This window comes from Diabrotica virgifera, chromosome 6, assembly GCF_917563875.1.
Source record: "Diabrotica virgifera virgifera chromosome 6, PGI_DIABVI_V3a".
Classification (NCBI taxonomy): domain Eukaryota; kingdom Metazoa; phylum Arthropoda; class Insecta; order Coleoptera; family Chrysomelidae; genus Diabrotica; species Diabrotica virgifera.
In genome coordinates, this window is record NC_065448.1 from 123,443,387 (window position 1) to 123,460,971 (window position 17,585).

The window sequence follows — 17,585 nt, forward strand, 5'->3', positions numbered from 1 at the left end:
GGCAAGTTAGAAGACTGAAGAGCACAAAACCTTATGAACTAGTTTAAGTGATAGGTGATAGTGAAAAGTAGAGCATAGTGCTTGTGTGCGTTAGTGTGTTTGCTAGAATAGTGCACTATCTTGTTAGGTTAGATAAGAGACGCTATGGGGTAAGCTTTTAATTTTAAGGAACACTAATAATTTAGGTTAGATTAAAATTGCTCATTGGTCAAGTATGACCAGATTGTAATTGTAATAATCATCATCGTAGTGATGATTATGGGAAAAAAATGCTGTCTTATTAAAGCAACATGCGACTCTACTTACTCTATTAACTTAATCTTCGACTTCTGTTTTGAGCCTTTCGTGGCTAAATAGACAGTGTGATGTGTAGATATTTAAACACCATCACTTGTTCTGTTATCTGACCTTTCAGCTCCAATTTACATCTTATTGGATTTGCTGTTATAACCATGCATTTTGTCTTTTTAGGGGAAATTAAGATGTTAAATTGTCTGCCGGTTATATTAAATTGATGCAGCATACGTTGTAAATCATCTTTATTTTAAGAGATTAGTATTGTGTCCTATACATATACACATAGCAGATTATTTTAAGTTGTTTTTCTCCCATCCCTGTCTTATCCCATTGCTAGCTTCAGGTCAGTTAGTTCTTCTACTTTTACTTTTTTTTGTATTGTTCTGGTAGATAATTGCGATCGTTTTAATTATTCCTAGAGGTACCCTCTTTTGCGTACAATAAGTGGATATATTTCAGATAATGTTTGGTATAAATCATAAAACTCCGGACAAAATCTTCACATTAATATTCTTGTGAACCCGACTAATGGGCTACACCCCTCTGTCGTTATAAGGATTATATTTATAATTCTAATGGGTCATTGTTGTTGTAAAAACATTCACAGTATTAGTGGGTATGGGCGATGGTAAATAAAAAAAAAACACATAAAAATACTTAAAAAAATATGAACTAAAATCTATATTTAATAGATTTGACAGTTTTTAATACTTTTATTAAATATAATCAGTAAACATTCTAGAAAAATATGTTATGTTTGTTAAATTTTTTAAATTCTTTGGTATATAAACTCATATTTGAGCGCTAAGTAGTGGATCACTTTTACTGGAAGGGATATATTTCTCGCCCTTTAATAACATCTGTATCTCCTCCAACGTTTTTCCCTTGGTTTCAGGAATGTAATATAAAATAAATAAAGTAACGAGAAAACTTCCTACACTAAACACGTAAAATGGTACGTGCATTCCATAGGAATGTTCGAGCCAAATATATAATTGAACACTAATTACAGCTCCTATAACGTACATAGCGTCGGCAATGGTCATTCCTATTGCCTTCATTTTGGCAGGAAATATTTCCGAGGTTATTACAATGGGTACTATTCCTAAACCTATCTTAAAGGTACAAGCGTATACCATTACAGAAGCAATTGGTATCCAACTGACGCTTTTAACATCATAATTTGTTAACTTCAGGTGAAAGTAAATTGCAATTGCTAGCAAACAAAAAGATGTAAGTGTCGTTGATACTAATAACAAAGCTTTTCTTCCGTACTTGTCAACTTGTAGAGAAGCTGTGTTAGCAGATATAAGCATTATCACAGAAAATAAAATTCCAGCATGAGCAGAATCCATATAAATTGAACCAGCTGAATTTAGAATATCATGCAAATTCATTAGTATTACGCTGATGGCAACAATATGCTGTCCTGCGTTTAAAACAGTCATTATAAGCATGGCCTTTCGATTGCTTTTAACTAAAATTATGTCTTGAAACCGTCCTTTTTCTGTTTTTTGTCTATCGATGGCTTTGGTTATTTCTCTTAGTTCCAATGCGACATCTCTCCCTGGTCTAAAATACTGTAAAGACTGTCTAGCTTCTTCAGATTTATTTTTAAAAAGTAGATAATATGGACTCTCCGGCATCCACCAAAATATTAACAATTCGGATACTAATACTACTCCTGCCACAATTGGGGTCGTATAAAACGGCAAATATGGTCCAACACTGTAAACTATTACAAATCCAACTAGCATTTGAAGGTATACAATTGATGCTAAAAAGCCTCTTATTTTACTTTCAGCTATTTCCGCTATATACATCGGCATACTAACAAATGACATATTTCCAATAATACCGAAAATAAAACGAGTAATATATAAATAAATCATATTATTAGCCAAGGCTATAACTATCCAACCAATCAGGGATGTAGCTGCAGCCAATAGTAGTGATTTTCGTCTTCCTATTTTGTCGACTAAATAAATAGTAGTTGGTAAACCGCAAAATGAGCCCACCATTAGTATAGTTTCTAGCCATTCTACCTCTGATTTTGTGGTTTTTATGTGACTTTCTTTGCTTACAAGATATGGCAACATAGGCGCCGTCCATCCATAAGTCATTCCATCAGATATTGCAAATAATGAACCTAAAAAGAAACAAAAATATCATATAAATTATTGTTTTGTATACAGAGATGGGATAAAGTATAGAACCAACTGAATATCTTTGAAATGGAAAAGAAGATATTCATTACACTTTGCATACAAGTACAGTGGAACCTCGATAACTCGGATTAATCAGGGCCGCGGCCGATCCGGGTTATCGAAAATCCGGGTTAGCCGGAGAGCATGGTAAAAATTAATAAAATACGGTATACTTATAAATAAAGTCCGTTATAATTAAAATAACATGAAATATATATGCACAGTACACATCTAACTTACCTATAGTTGTATAGAGTATAGTATAGACAGTATGGGTGTCCCGAAAAGATTGGTCATAAATTATACCACAGATTCTGAGGTCAAAAATGATTGATTGAACCTCACTTACCTATATACAATAGTGCACACAAAAAAAGTTACAGCCCTTTGAATTTACAAAATGAAAATAGTTTTTTTTTTTCATATATCGAAAACTCTTAGAGATTTTTTATTGAAAATGGACATGTGGAATTTTTATGGCAGCAACATCTTAAAAAAAAAATTAAAGTGAAATTTGTGCACCCCATAAAAATTTTATGGGGATTTTGTTCCTTTAAACAACCCCGAACTTTTGTGTACGTTCCAATTAATTAAATTATTATTGTGGCACCGTTAGTTAAACACACTGTTTTTAAAACTTTTTGCCTTTTTTGATAAGCCGGTATTTATCGAGATATTTTGAATATTTGTCGAATCCACCACATATTTGTATATGGTCAAGTATGATTACAGACACCTGTTAATAATCTGAAAATTTATTTATAACTTACATTTTTACGTATATTTTGAAAAAGAAGCCACAACTCGATAAAAGGTGACTTATCAAAAAAGACTAAGAGGCAAAAAAGTTTTAAAAACACTGTGTTTAACTAATGGTACCACAACAATAGTTTAATTGGAACGTACACAAACATTTGGGGGGTTTAAAGGAACAAAACCCCCATAAAATTTTTATGTAAATATATTAACAAAGAAGGCGCATCTCGATAAAAACTGGCTTATCGAAAAATTACTAAGAATCAAAAAAGTTTTAAAAACATTGTGTTTAACTAATGGTACCACAATAATGAATTATGTGGAAGGTACACAAAAGTTTGGGGGGTTTAATGGAACAAAACCCCCATAAAATTTTATGGGGTGGACAAATTTTACTATAATATTGTTTTAAGATGCTCCTGCCAAAAGAATGATAAGTGTCCATTTTCAATAAAAAATCTTCATTAGTTTTCGATATATTGAAAAAAATCGATTTTCATTTTATAACTTCAAAGGGCTATAACTTTTTGTATGAGCACATTTGTACTAAGTTAAGTTAGGTTCAACCGAACTATTTTTGACCCCAGAATGTGTGGTATAATTTATGACCAATCTTTTCGGGACACCCTGTATAGAGTATAGAGTATTGTTCATTTCTAGGTAAAAAAACTCAGTCAGTTTCGGTTGTGTCAATTTCGTCTGCCATCGGAACAATGTTTATTTGGAACGGTGGCTCTTTCATTGTTTAAAAGACCATTGTTTAAAAAATAATTTTTTAAAAGACAGTTGGAAATAAATAAAGGAATAACAGGTGCCTGTTGTTTGAGATAGCCCCAGATAATTAACATCGCTCTGCCGCCGCGCCGCCGCCGTGTGCCATGAGTCATTTTTACAATCGTCTAGTTCAAATTACACAAATACCCATTATCTCTCAAATATTATATTAAATGGTCTAAGCGAAGTTTTATCAATGAAACTCGATATTTTTAAGACATTCCAGAAGAGGCTACAGATAAAATGTTTTAACATGATACATACAATTTTATTGTTGAAATGTTTGTCTGATGAAAATCGGCCCGGGTTAGCCGGACTTCCGGGTTATCGGGGGCCGACTTACCGAGATTCCACTGTAAAGTATAAGTAAGAAGTGTAATAAAACGGTTAGAGTTTTAGGTTTTGATAGTTGTTCTGCTTTTGAGCTATAGTGCGGCGGTATTCTTTTTCCGGTAATTAAACACATTATGTATGTAAACATGACAAATCGTATGTGCTAAAATTAACTTTGGCTATATTTTATTTACATTTAACCTTACATACAGGGACCCTCCCTCTTAACGCATGCTTACATTGATAACTGATTTAGAATAACTTTTGTAATTACTCAAATTCCAACAATACTGTTATTGTTGGAATTATTGACACTAAAGAACTTCGTAAAAACATAGTTAAATCTAAAATTATTAATTAAATTTTACTCAGATTGTGAGTACTAAGGAACCATTTCTTGTACCTTTCCCTATATGAAGGAAAACGGGATGTGATTGAATATTGTAAAATCCTTTTTGTTTTCTATTTGGTCGTCTCTTTGCCTTGTAAATTGTAGAAGGCAGAGATGCAGGATGTTAACAAAGAATGGTTTTAATTAAGCAAGGTTTCCTAAGTTACCTAAGTGTCCGGATGTTGTTGTTTCGTGGTTTTCGGATATCAGCTGTTTTTGTTTATTTGATGGAATACAGAGTTTCCACGGATTGGATAAATCTGTTTCTCTATAGTCATATTTATCCCAGCAATGTCGGTACAGTCGATTGTCTTTCACCATATAATCTGGAAATCTTTGTGGGTTAGTTTTCACCTCTTCTAGTTTCTTCTTGTACCAATCGTCTTGTAGTTCTCCGAATGTAATGGTACTAATTGAGTCTACTGGTTCCCGAGAGAGGGCATCTGCTAAGTGGTTTTGTGCTCCTTTGCGGTAAATGACGTCGAAATCGAACTGTTGTAACGCCATAGCCCATCTGGCTAATCTTCCTGACGGATTTTCTATGGTTTGTAGGTATTTTAAACTTTGATGATCGGTTACGACTGAAAATTGATATCCTTCCAAGTATGGTCGCATTTTCTCTATTCCATATACGATAGCTAGTAGTTCTTTTTCTGTTACACTGTAGTTTTTCTCCACATTTGATAAAGACCTGCTGGCGGAAGCTATGACTCGATCGTGTCCTTGTTCGTCTTTCTGGATTAGAGCTACTCCGAGACCGTATTCTGATGGTCTGTTTGGAGAAAGAATCTTTTGCTGAAATCTGGACAAAGTAGAACGGGAGCCTGTGTCAGTAGTTTCTTAATTTTCTCGAAAGCGATTGTTTGTTCTGTACCCCAAATCTACTTCTGTTTCTTTTTTAATAATTGTGTTAGTGGTGCTATGTTTGTAGAGTAATCGTGAATAAAACGTCTGTACCAAGATGTGGTTCCTAGGAATTTCCTTAGCTGCTTGATAGATTTTGGGGCTGGGTACGATCTCGTCTTTGCAGAACTCGCATTTTTCTAAGTTAATTCTTAGCTTTGCACTTTGTAATCGTTTAAATACCTGTTTTAAGTTCTGCATGTGATGTTCGAACGTTTCTCCTAAAACTGTGATATCGTCTAGGTATGCGAAAGCGTAAGGTTCCATTTCGGGTCCTATGACTGAATCCAATAGGCGTTGGAACGTGCCTGATGCTGCGTGTAGTCCGAACGGAAGAACTCTGAATTGAAATAATCCTTTATCCGGTGCTATGAACGCTGTCAAAGGTTTGCTTTCTTCTGCCAGTGGTATTTGCCAATAACCGTTTTTTAGATCCGATGTTGAAATGTATTTTGCTGCTTTTAATTTGTCCAATATGTGATTGATGTACGGAAGTGGATAGGCGTCTTTTTCGGAAATTTCGGTGATACGTCTGAAATCTATGCAAAATCGGTAACTACCGTTTTTCTTCTTTACTAAGACAATTGGTGAGTTGTAGGGGCTGTTAGACTCTTCTATTACTCTTTCTTTCAACATGGTGTCTATCTCGTCGTTTATGATCTGTTGTATGGCGGGGTTTCTCGGTCTGTATTTTTGTTTTATTGGAGTGTTGTTTGTCAGTTTAATCGTGTGTTTGATTAATGGGGTTACTACTGCGATCTTATCAAATCTGGTCACTTCTGTTTGTAAGAAATGTTCCAATTTGTTTCGTTATTCTTGCGTTAAAGTAGGTTTAATGTTGAATTGGCTTTTTGCGACGCCGTCGTTGTAAGTACTTTCTGTGAAGTCACTAGTATCTCGTTCCTGTATTGCGGGAACCATTTCATCGACTTGTGTTGCAAATTCGGTGTTGACGTCTGTATTGTCTTTACTGCCGTTGAAGTTTTTCGAAAAATCCATGCAGAATCCACATTTCCGTATGTCATCGATGTCTAGTATCGCTTGTGAGGAGAGATTTGGCATGTAATAAAACTTAATTTGATACGATCTCGTCTTTGCAGAACTCGCATTTTTCTAAGTTAATTCTTAGCTTTGCACTTTGTAATCGTTTAAATACCTGTTTTAAGTTCTGCATGTGATGTTCGAACGTTTCGCCTAAAACTGTGATATCGTCTAGGTATGCGAAAGCATAAGGTTCCATTTCGGGTCCCATGACTGAATCCAATAGGCGTTGGAACGTGCCTGATGCTGCGTGTAGTCCGAACGGAAGAATTCTGAATTGAAATAATCCTTTACCCGGTGCTATGAACGCTGTCAAAGGTTTGCTTTCTTCTGCCAGTGGTATTTGCCAATAACCGTTTTTTAGATTCAATGTTGAAATGTATTTTGCTGCTTTTAATTTGTCCAATATGTGATTGATGTACGGAAGTGGATAGGCGTCTTTTTCGGAAATTTCGTTGATACGTCTGAAATCTATGCAAAATCGGTAACTACCGTTTTTCTTCTTTACTAAGACAATTGGTGAGCTGTAGGGGCTGTTAGACTCTTCTATTACTCTTTCTTTCAACATGGTGTCTATCTCGTCGTTTATGATCTGTTGTATGGCGGGGTTTCTCGGTCTGTATTTTTGTTTTATTGGAGTGTTGTTTGTCAGTTTAAGTCAGTGTTTGATTAATGGGGTTACTACTGCGATCTTATCAAATCTGGTCACTTCTGTTTGTAAGAAATGTTCCAATTTGTTTTGTTATTCTTGCGTTAAAGTAGGTTTAATGTTGAATTGGCCTTTTGCGACGCCGTCGTTGTAAGTAATTTCTGTGAAGTCACTAGTATCTCGTTCCTGTATTGCGGGAACCATTTCATCGACTTGTGTTGCAAATTCGGCGTTGACGTCTGTATTGTCTTTACTGCCGTTGAAGTTTTTCGAAAAATCCATGCAGAATCCACATTTCCGTATGTCATCGATGCCTAGTATCGCTTGTGAGGAGAGATTTGGCATGTAATAAAACTTAATTTGAAGCCATTCATCATTGATTAGGCAAATAGTATGATAGCTGTGCCTTATATCTTGAGTGCTACCGTCTGCAAGCCTAATATCTGTTCTTTCCTTATCTTCGGTTATGTTATATGTTATCTTCTAACAGTGTCTTTCGAGCTGTTTCCCCGATGAAAGATTTCTGTGATCCAGTATCTAACAGTGCTTGAAACGTTTCTCCGTTTGTGAACGTCAGTGAACAATGCGGTCTGTTGTCGAAATTGGTTGTTTGATTACGGCAATATGTGACAGAGGACCTTAATTCTGGTTTGGGTTCGAGATGCCTCTGGGTGTCTCGACCCTTGTGTCGTTTCCCGGATTTGGGCAACTGCAATCTTTGTGTGAGATATTCAATGTTCCGCATCTACTGCAGAAAAGTATCGGCGTTAAACGGCATGTATCACGATTGTGGCCCTTTCTTCCACAATTCCAGCAGCATGTTCGTCTATCTAAGTTGAATAGTTTGTTTGTTGATGTTTCCTGGGACATTCTATTAAAACGGGAGCTTCTTCTTTGTGAAGTGGTGTCTACCTCTATTTTTTTTAGGTTGCTTTGAATCGTTTCGTTTTCTTCAGTCTGACGTATAAGGTCTTTGTTGGACGTGACATCTTTTTCCTTGATGTATAATTTGTAATTTGAGGGCATGTTATTTTAAATTCTTTTTAATTGTTGTGTTTGCCCATTTTTTCGTACTTTGTGATTAGCGTTTGAAGCTCTAATAGAAAATCTTTAAACCGTTCGTTTGTTTTCTGCGTTCTCGTTCTGATTTAGTCTTCCAAATCGTCTAACCAGTTTGCTGATTTGAAAGCAAGATTAAAGTCCTCCGTAAAATTGTTCCAGCTTTCCCAGGAGTCGACGTTGTTTCGGAACCATAGTATCGCTTTTCCCCTAAATACTTCTGGTAGTGCTTTCAATAAAGCATCGTCTCTAATCTGGTAACAGCTTTTAAGTTCGTATAGCCTCTCCAAAAATTCTGTGGGGTTTTTGGATCCGTCAAAATGTAAGCCCCATTTTCTAACTGTGTCCATTATTTGACTGTGTTCATTTTCCGTTTGTGTATTTTCTGTTTTAGGATCCTCAGTTTTGATATTGGTAACTGTGCCGGTCTTTTTTGAGCGTAAGTGTAAGGCATTTCTTGGTCGTATACCTGTCGTATCTAAGTTAAATTCTGCCAAAACGTTGATTAATTCCTCTTTCTTTAATTTATATACCCAGCCTACCGTCTCATCCGCTATTTCTAAACCCACCGTGCCGTCTGATTCCGCCATATTTTAATATAAATTCGTACAATTCGTTTAAATGTTTTAAACCCTTTTAAAATATCTGCTCGGGCGCCAATGTAACGAGGTCGTTGCGTTGTTGTTGCTCCAGGTAACTATCAGTCTAAGAAAAAGAGTTCGCTTTTTAAAACATTTTTATTTGGAATCAAAATAAACAGAAGATAAGATAATTAGCTTTAATTACTCATTAAGTTTGTGAATAAAATATATTTATAATTTCTATGCTTCGAGCTTACTGTTCGGGCCGATGTGACGATATTTTTGTACATGAATGAATGATTTTGACGATCGCGCGAAATAGGAATTGCTTTTATTAATACGACATGAATGTATAAGGAAAGGGGAGAAAGGAGATCCCGCTCACCTCGCCGAATTGAAAAGACATATAAAGGATATACGATCACCGCTCATATAAGGATAGGTAAAAGGATAGGTAAGAAGAAAACTGTCGGATTCTCTCAGCTCGCCAAAACGACAGCGGAAAATGGTCGGGAAATACTACCTACATAAACTCACCTCTTGTACCTCGCTGTTGTTTATTATTCTTCGATCAACGCTCCAAGAATAATAATCAACTAGGCTTTTCGATCCGATTTTTATATCGTTCAAAACAGTACAAAAACGTGTTTTACTTAATTCATTGGCGTACTCTAGACGATAAAATTATATTATCGTCACAACTTTGCCCAATCTATTATTTTAATAACTTAATGTATTTAAATAATCCTAGATTATTTCAAGGGTGGCGGTATGGTTAATGCGTTGTCGCTACATGCTGAGCGAACGCGGCTTTAGTCCCATGGCAACGCTCAATACAAACGAAACCTTGGCCGACGCTGTGAGATTGAATTGAATTAATTGTCATAATTTCTTCGCTTGTCATTAAACGGCATAATATTTAGCCAGCATTTTAATCTACCCCAAACGAGCAGATACCTACACAGAATAGTGATACTAGGTCTGCTCACCGTGGCTGTTCCAACCCATTAGAAAGTCTACACTCTACAGTCCGCTCTCAACTCCAAGAAATAGAAAAGAACAGCCCATTTCACCAGGGAAGCACTAGTTGCAGCTTAAGTGCTAGCTCAGAACTGCTACGATCAAAGGAAAGATGTAATGATGTGCTTTATAGATTATGAAAAAGCCTTCGATCGAGTACAACATCAAAAACTCGTACATATACTAAAACAGGTGTGGCCAAACTGTGGCTCGCGAGCCACATGTGGCTCATTGAAGGATTATTTGTGGCTCTTAATAAATAGACCTGATTTACTTTTAATTTTTGTTTTTAAAAATGTCTTAAATTACTGACAACAAAATACAAAAGACAAAGTGTAACATTAAGACATGGACAAGGAGACCCCTTATCACTGTTGCTATTCAATTTGGCCTTAGAATATGTAATAAGTAAAATATCATCTGAGCTGACAGAAGGATTTGCGAATCGAGGATCAAAACTACTGTTGTCATTTGCTGATTATATATGTAGGTGCAGTCACTCAATCTACACAAGAGACGTGAGAGAGTTGTTTTCACAACTCGAGGAGAAAACAGGTAGTCTGGGCCTTCAAATAAGTGAAGAGAAGACAAAATAGATGCTAATATCCAAAAATACAAGGTCAAGGAGTTAGGCAAAACATAACTATTAATGGCCACAATTTGGAATTGGTAAAAAAAGAGTTTAAATATATGGCGGTAATCACACATGACAACTACATCTGAGGCCTATAGAATCAAAACCTGGTAGATCCATGTGTTGAAATTTTGTCAGGAGGCTAAAAGAGCATTAAAAATGCAAATTTTTCAAAAAGTATCCGGTATTTTTCAATCAAAGGGGCATCAATAAATATCATAAAATGGCACACTAATTTGTAATTTTTCTGCACGCCCCTCACATCTTCAGAAACTTGTACTTAGTTTGGATTTATCAGAACGAAAAATTTAGGATTTAGCAGGTTTTGATTCTGATGGGCTCATCTAAAAAGAGGTCTCAGCAAGGATAGTTGCGTGGAATAGAACATTGCATGTTTTTTGAAAGACGATAGAAGATAAGTAGGCAGTCCCCGAAAAAGATGGAAGGATGATTAAGAATCGAAGTATCCTGAATTAGCAAAGGCTCCTTGTAGAATTATTTGAATATTTAAAACAACGATGTTAACAATTCTATTTCACTTTAGAATTCATGAAATCCAAACAGTGAGAGAAAAATTTAATACCTTCTGTACACTTTTTAGATAATTGTTTAATTGCGGCTCTCGAAAGATTTCAAATTTTGAAAAATGGCTCGGACTATCAAGGAGCTTAGCCACCCCTGTACTAAAACAATCCGACATATATCAAAAAGACATTCGCTGCATAGAAGCTCTTGGAATCAAACAGCTGTCGTCAAGGTGGATAATGAAACAACGCAAGCTCAAAAAATTCTCAGAGCTGTAAGACAGGGATGCATTCTCTCCCCACTACTGTTCAATTTATATTCAGAAAGTATCTTCCAAGAAGCTCTTGAGAAATGAGAAAGCGGCATCAAAGTAAATGGTACACCGAGAGAACAATTTCTTTTCTCCTAAAACACCGATTTCTTTGAGCAATATTTCTTAAAAGTTAACATATCCTATTAACTTAAACATACCGGTTCACATATAAAGAAACGAGTTTTTTAAACACAACTCAATAGTTTCTAATTAATGGTTACATTTAATTTTCTTATCCTAAAGTTTTTATTTCTTAAATTGAAAACTACAAATATTTTGCAGTATAAGAAATATAATGTTAAGTTAATCCATATTTATATTTGTGAACAAGAAATTTTCTTGCAATCAAATAAATGTTTTAAACCACAAGAAATAATTCTTCAGAAATACCCTCTGTAGTAGCTGTGGTTATAAAATAAGAACTTTGTCATTAATGCCGAAATTTTACTTGCAAAGAGATTTTCTTCCACAAAAGTATTGCGCAGATTAACTATTTATGATTTAGTCGTCAGTGTTTGTCAAGATGGCGTGATATGTTCATGTTCATATATATAGATGGATTTTTGATTTATTGGTGTTCCTTAAAAATTAACGGATATTTTGAAGGTACGTACATATATAGGTATTAAATAAAAGTAAATTGAGTAATTTAAGATGTAATAATAATATTGTTGCGTATCCGAATGGTTAAAAAAGAAACATAATAGTATCTTTATATGCTTTTTAGGTATAATGATGGACGACTCTGAAATAAAGGAGCTTATTATTCTAACTGGGAAATATGCCACAATTTAAAGCTGGGACACAATGATATTAATATATAGCTTCAGAACAATATTAAGAAAGGAGTTATTAGCCAACTGCGGGGCCTTCCCGAAATGGTAGAACTTTATACATGTAAGTACCTTTTTAAAAATATGTACCTATACTTATGTATCAACTATAATAGGTTTCTTGAATGTATCGTCTTCTATAAAAATATACAATACAACGCTATATCAAACATGGCGGGTGCAACGCTGAGGATAATAGAAATATATGTTTATGGTTAAGAAATGTTATTGCCGAAAACCGTGAATTAGTTAATATATATTAAATGACTTAGATGTAAACTAATAATACTTTCCCGTAATAAAATTTCTTAATGATTAGGTATGCTGTCTCTTTTAGATTATAAAAATTAAGAAAACTACATATTATTATGTCTGCTTCAATGTTTTCATTGGTTGTATTTTCCCTCTTGTTTTAACTAAACAATGTTTATTGTGTGACTTAATATTATACAGATAAATAATTAATATTACATTAACAAAAAGAAAAAAATAAACAAAGATGTGTAGGTTAAATAATGCCATGTTTGAACTAAATATGATTGATTATTATTAGTATTAATAGTTCTTATGTGGGGCCGTGTATTTGTTTTTTTTTTGTATTTCCTAAATTTGTCAAAATAAATATCTATATCTTTATAAAAAAAATTTTATTAAAGTAAGTTTACTCTTTCTACATAACGATTTTGTTTTAGTGAATTGCTGATATACAAAGTGCTATTAACAAAAGAAGGAAAATTTGAGGAAGTTGGATTTGCCTCTCCATCCTTTTATTGTTGTGTAGAAGCCAGTGGTTTAAGAGTGGAGAAAATATTTGTATGTAATAATAACATTTTATATATTGTTTTATTAATAAATAATGATTTTGCCTTAACACAACCATTTATTTCGCCGTATGTAATATCACTTTATTTTCAAGAAATATTAACTTAACTCTAAATATACGTTTATCTCTGCGAAATATATTTCTTAACATTAAATATATTAATTATTAATAGTAAAATAATAATATTCCTTACTAAGAAATATTATTGCTCAGAAAGAATAGTTTTGTAATGTGTAGAACATATATTTTTATGACTAATAAAATTAATTAACATCAAGTGTAATTTCTTTCTGATAAATGGGTTTGAAGTTTGCCAGAAAGTGATAGTTAAATCATGTTTAAGATATATTTCTTTGGCTATAGTAGAATTTACTTGAAATATTTTAGAAAATTATATCTTACATACAAAGATATATTTCTTAGGCAATATGCCAAGTCGATCTTTCTTAAATATTAATAAAGTTTCTTTATGTCAAGAATTTTTTTCTCTCGGTGTACTTATGTCAATAATATACGATATGCGGATGATTCGGTCTTACAGCAAACAATATAGAAGACCTCCAAAACCTTCTTAATAAAATTAGAGAACATAACGAGAATATGGAACTAAGCATCAACATAAAAAAGACGAAGTTCCTTATAATCAGCCGTCAATTATGTCAACATCAAAATGAAAGACTAGCATATAACAACCAAGCGTGTAAGAAAATTTAAGTATGGTTTGTTCAACAGTAATTGGTTTGAGTTCAATTAGTGCGGTCGTAAATATTATTAAATTTATCTGACCTGGCCATTGTTAAGACCAGCCCGGAGCGATAAGCCACCGAGGTAGACAGAGTTGGTCTTTTGCAATTAGCACTGACTAGACGGTACTCCCATAATAAAGCCTAAAATAAATTTTACCTGAAACCGGGCCTTTTATACTATTATCGGTTAATCCGGGCTGTTTATAGTGGTAACTAATTGAACTTAACCATTTACTGTTTAACATACCATACCTGGGAACCTGATTATGTGAAGACTGGATGTCGGATATGGAAATTAAATGTCGGATAGAAAGGGCCAGAAGTGCATTCATAAAATTCAGAAACGTCTTTACGAACTCTTACTTTGACCTGAACCTAAGACTAAGATTCACGAAATGCTATATGGTCGGTGCTCCTATATGGCAAGGAAGGATGGACTTTAAAATAAACACAAAAAATAAGCTACATGCATTTGAGATGAGGATTTATCGACGAATCCTTAAAGTTCTTTGAACCGCGCGAATAACAAATGAAGAAATCCTGAGAAGAATTGGTACAGAACTGCTATGCACAATTAAACAGAGAAAAACGGCATACCTGGGGCACCTAATTAGAAACGAAAGATACCAGTTTCTACAAACCTTAATTGAAGGAAAGATCGAAGAAAGAAGGGGAGTGGGCAGGAAGAAAATGTCATGGCTCCGTAATGTCAAACAATGGACAGGACTAAGAAACATAGGAGACCTAATACATACTGCAAGGGATAGAGAAAAATGGTCAAACGTGATCGCGAAGAAGCCGAATATCTCATTTTAAATTATTCGTACTGAGGTGGACCTTTATACAGAATAAGCCATTCAATTGATACCCTGGGAGTTCATCTAAAGCAGCGATTACGTTAGTATTAAAATATTAGTCAACGCTTTGGATTATTTTTTTATTGAAAACTTTGAATTCAGAATTCGGAAGAGTTAAGACTAAGTTTCAAAGAATTTGCCTTAATCTATTATGAAGACGTAAACTAGAAAGAGTTAGAAATGGAATGTCTGCATGTAACAGAATACTTGAAAATTAATTAAAGTATAAATGAAGGAAAGAAATAGAAAAGAAGAATGAAGGAAATAATACTACGAATGCTCTTGAAATATGTATGTCATTTGTCTAAGAGCTGGGAGCGGATTTTGTGCGTGATAAGTAATATAGAAAAACTATACCGGGATATGTTGAATTAGTTGTGTACATGACTTTCACCAACGGCCGGAAACCAGAGTTGGGGCCGAGGGTAGTTGTAAGGGGTCAAAGTCGCGGATTTTATTATTTTTTTATGACGCTCATGATCGAGATAGTGCACCAAAATTTGGGAAAAAGTAGGTCATGACGTAACTAAGTAAAATCTCTAGGGGCGGAACGCTACGTGGCCGACAAAGGGGTGGGGGTAGGGGTGAATATAAGAAATATAAAGGTTTTTTTGCGACGTTCGTGATTGAGATAGTGGACCAAAATTTGGGAATAAGTAGATCATGACATTACTAAGTAAAATCCCCAGAGCCGGAAACCAGAGTTGGGGATGAGGGTAGTTATAAGGGGTCAAAGTTCCGTTTTTTATTATTTTTTTTGTGACGCTCATGATTGAGATAGCGCGCCAAAATTTGGGAATAAGTAGGTCATGACGTAACTAAGTAAAATCTCCAGGAGTGGAACGCTGCGTGGTCGACAAAGGGGTGGGGCAGGGTGAATATAAAAAAATGTATGGGGTTTTGTTGCGACGTTCGTGATTGAGAGAGTGCAGCAAAATTTGGGAATAAGTAGACCATGAAATAACTAAGTAATATCCCCAGAAGCGGAAACCAGAGTGGCGGACGAGGGTAGTTATAAGAGGTAAAAGTCGCGGTTTTTATTATTTTTTTTGTGGCGCTCATGATGGAGATAGTCTACCAAAATTTGGGAGTAAGTAGGTTATGATGTAACTATGTAAAATCTTCAGGGGCGGAACACTGCTTGGGGTACAAAGGGGTGGTAGGCAGTGATGAGTATAAAAATATATGTTTTTTTTTGCCGTTCGTGATCGAGACAGTGCACCAAAATTTGGGAATAAGTAGATCATGACATTACTAAGTAAAATCTCCAGGGGCGGAACGCTGCGTGGGAGGCAAATGTTGTGCCGGGTCACAAAAAAATAATACACACTGCGATTTTGACCCCTTAAAACTACTCTCATCCCCAACTCTGGTTTCCGGCTCTGGGGATTTTACTTAGCTAAGTCATGGTCTACTTATTCCCAAATTTTGGTGCACTCTCTCAATCTAGCACGACGCGAAAAACCCCTTATATTTTTTATATTCACACCTACCCCCACCCCTTTACCGGCTACGCAGCGTTCCACCCCTAGGGATTGTACTTAGTTACCTCATGACCTACTTATTCCCAAATTTTGGTGCAATATCTCGATCATGAGCGTCACAAGAAAAATAATAAAAACAGCGATTTTGACCCCTTATAACTACCCTCATACCCAACTCTGGTTTCCGGCTCTGAGGATTTTACTTAGTTATGTCATGGTCTACTTATTCCCAAATTTTGGTGCACTCTCCCAATCACGAACGTTCCAAAAAAACCCTTATATTTTTTGTATTCACCCCTGCCCCACCCCTTTGTCGGCCACGCAGCGTGCCACTCCTGGAGATTTTACTTAGTTACGTCATGACCTACTTATTCCCAAATTTTGGTGAACTCTTTCGATCATGAGCGTCACAAAAAAAATATAAATAACGGAACTTTGACCCCTTATAACTACCCTCATCCCTAACTCTGGTTTCCGGCTCTGGGGATTTTACTTAGTAATGTCATGATCTACTTATTCCCAAATTTCGGTCCACTATCTCAATCACGAACGTCGCAAAAAAACCTTTATATTTTTTATATTCACCCCTACCCCCACCCCTTTGTCGGCCACGCAGCGTTCCGCCCCTAGAGATTTTACTTAGTTACGTCATGACCTACTTATTCCCAAATTTTGGTGCACTATCTCGATCATGAGCGTCATAAAAAAATAATAAAATCCGCGACTTTGACCCCTTATAACTACCCTCGGCCCCAACTCTGGTTTCCGGCCGTTGGTGAAAGTCATGTACACAACTAATTCAACATATCCCCGTATAGTTTTTCCATATTACTTATCACGCACAAAATCCGCTTCTATCTATCCGACTACATCTTTTAAAAGAACAAAACTGACGACATCTTTCCTAATGTAGAAATGGCACTGAGAATCTTTTTAAGCATGATGGTAACAAACTGCAGTGGGAAAAGCTCCTTCTGAAAATTAAAATGAATAAAAAATGAAATAAAAAGTAGACAAAATGCTTCAATAGAGATTAAACAGTTTGCCGCTAATGTCGATAGAATATGATATGCTAGAAAACATAGATTTTGAAGATGTGATTAACGATTTTGCTCAACTCAAATCTAGGAGGGTGCCTCTTCAATCAGCATAGTTACGTAGGTAGGTTAGGAAAGGAATTAAAATAAAGCTAAAACTTTGCATATGTATCTACGCTCTTTTTATATTCTAACAAAATAGTAGGTACTTTATTATAGGCCAGGAGCCCCATTTTCCTAATGTGTCCAAGGCCTCTAATAAGTGAAAGACGGGCCTGTTTCTTACTACTTTACTTCCAATTTCAGCGGAACTACCTTCAAC

At 35.2% G+C, this 17,585-nt stretch overlaps 1 protein-coding gene across 1 annotated transcript in view; it reads right to left on the reverse strand.

The window, feature by feature from the left end:
• Window positions 1-951: 951 nt before the first annotated feature.
• Window positions 952-17,585, reverse strand: part of LOC114338672 (facilitated trehalose transporter Tret1) — a 92,722-nt gene continuing 76,088 nt past the window's right edge. The window contains exon 2 of the mRNA XM_028289276.2: window positions 952-2,446. Coding sequence (XP_028145077.1) covers window positions 1,089-2,446 — 1,358 coding nt within the window. The 3' untranslated portion in view covers window positions 952-1,088. The remainder of the gene's footprint in view (window positions 2,447-17,585) is intronic.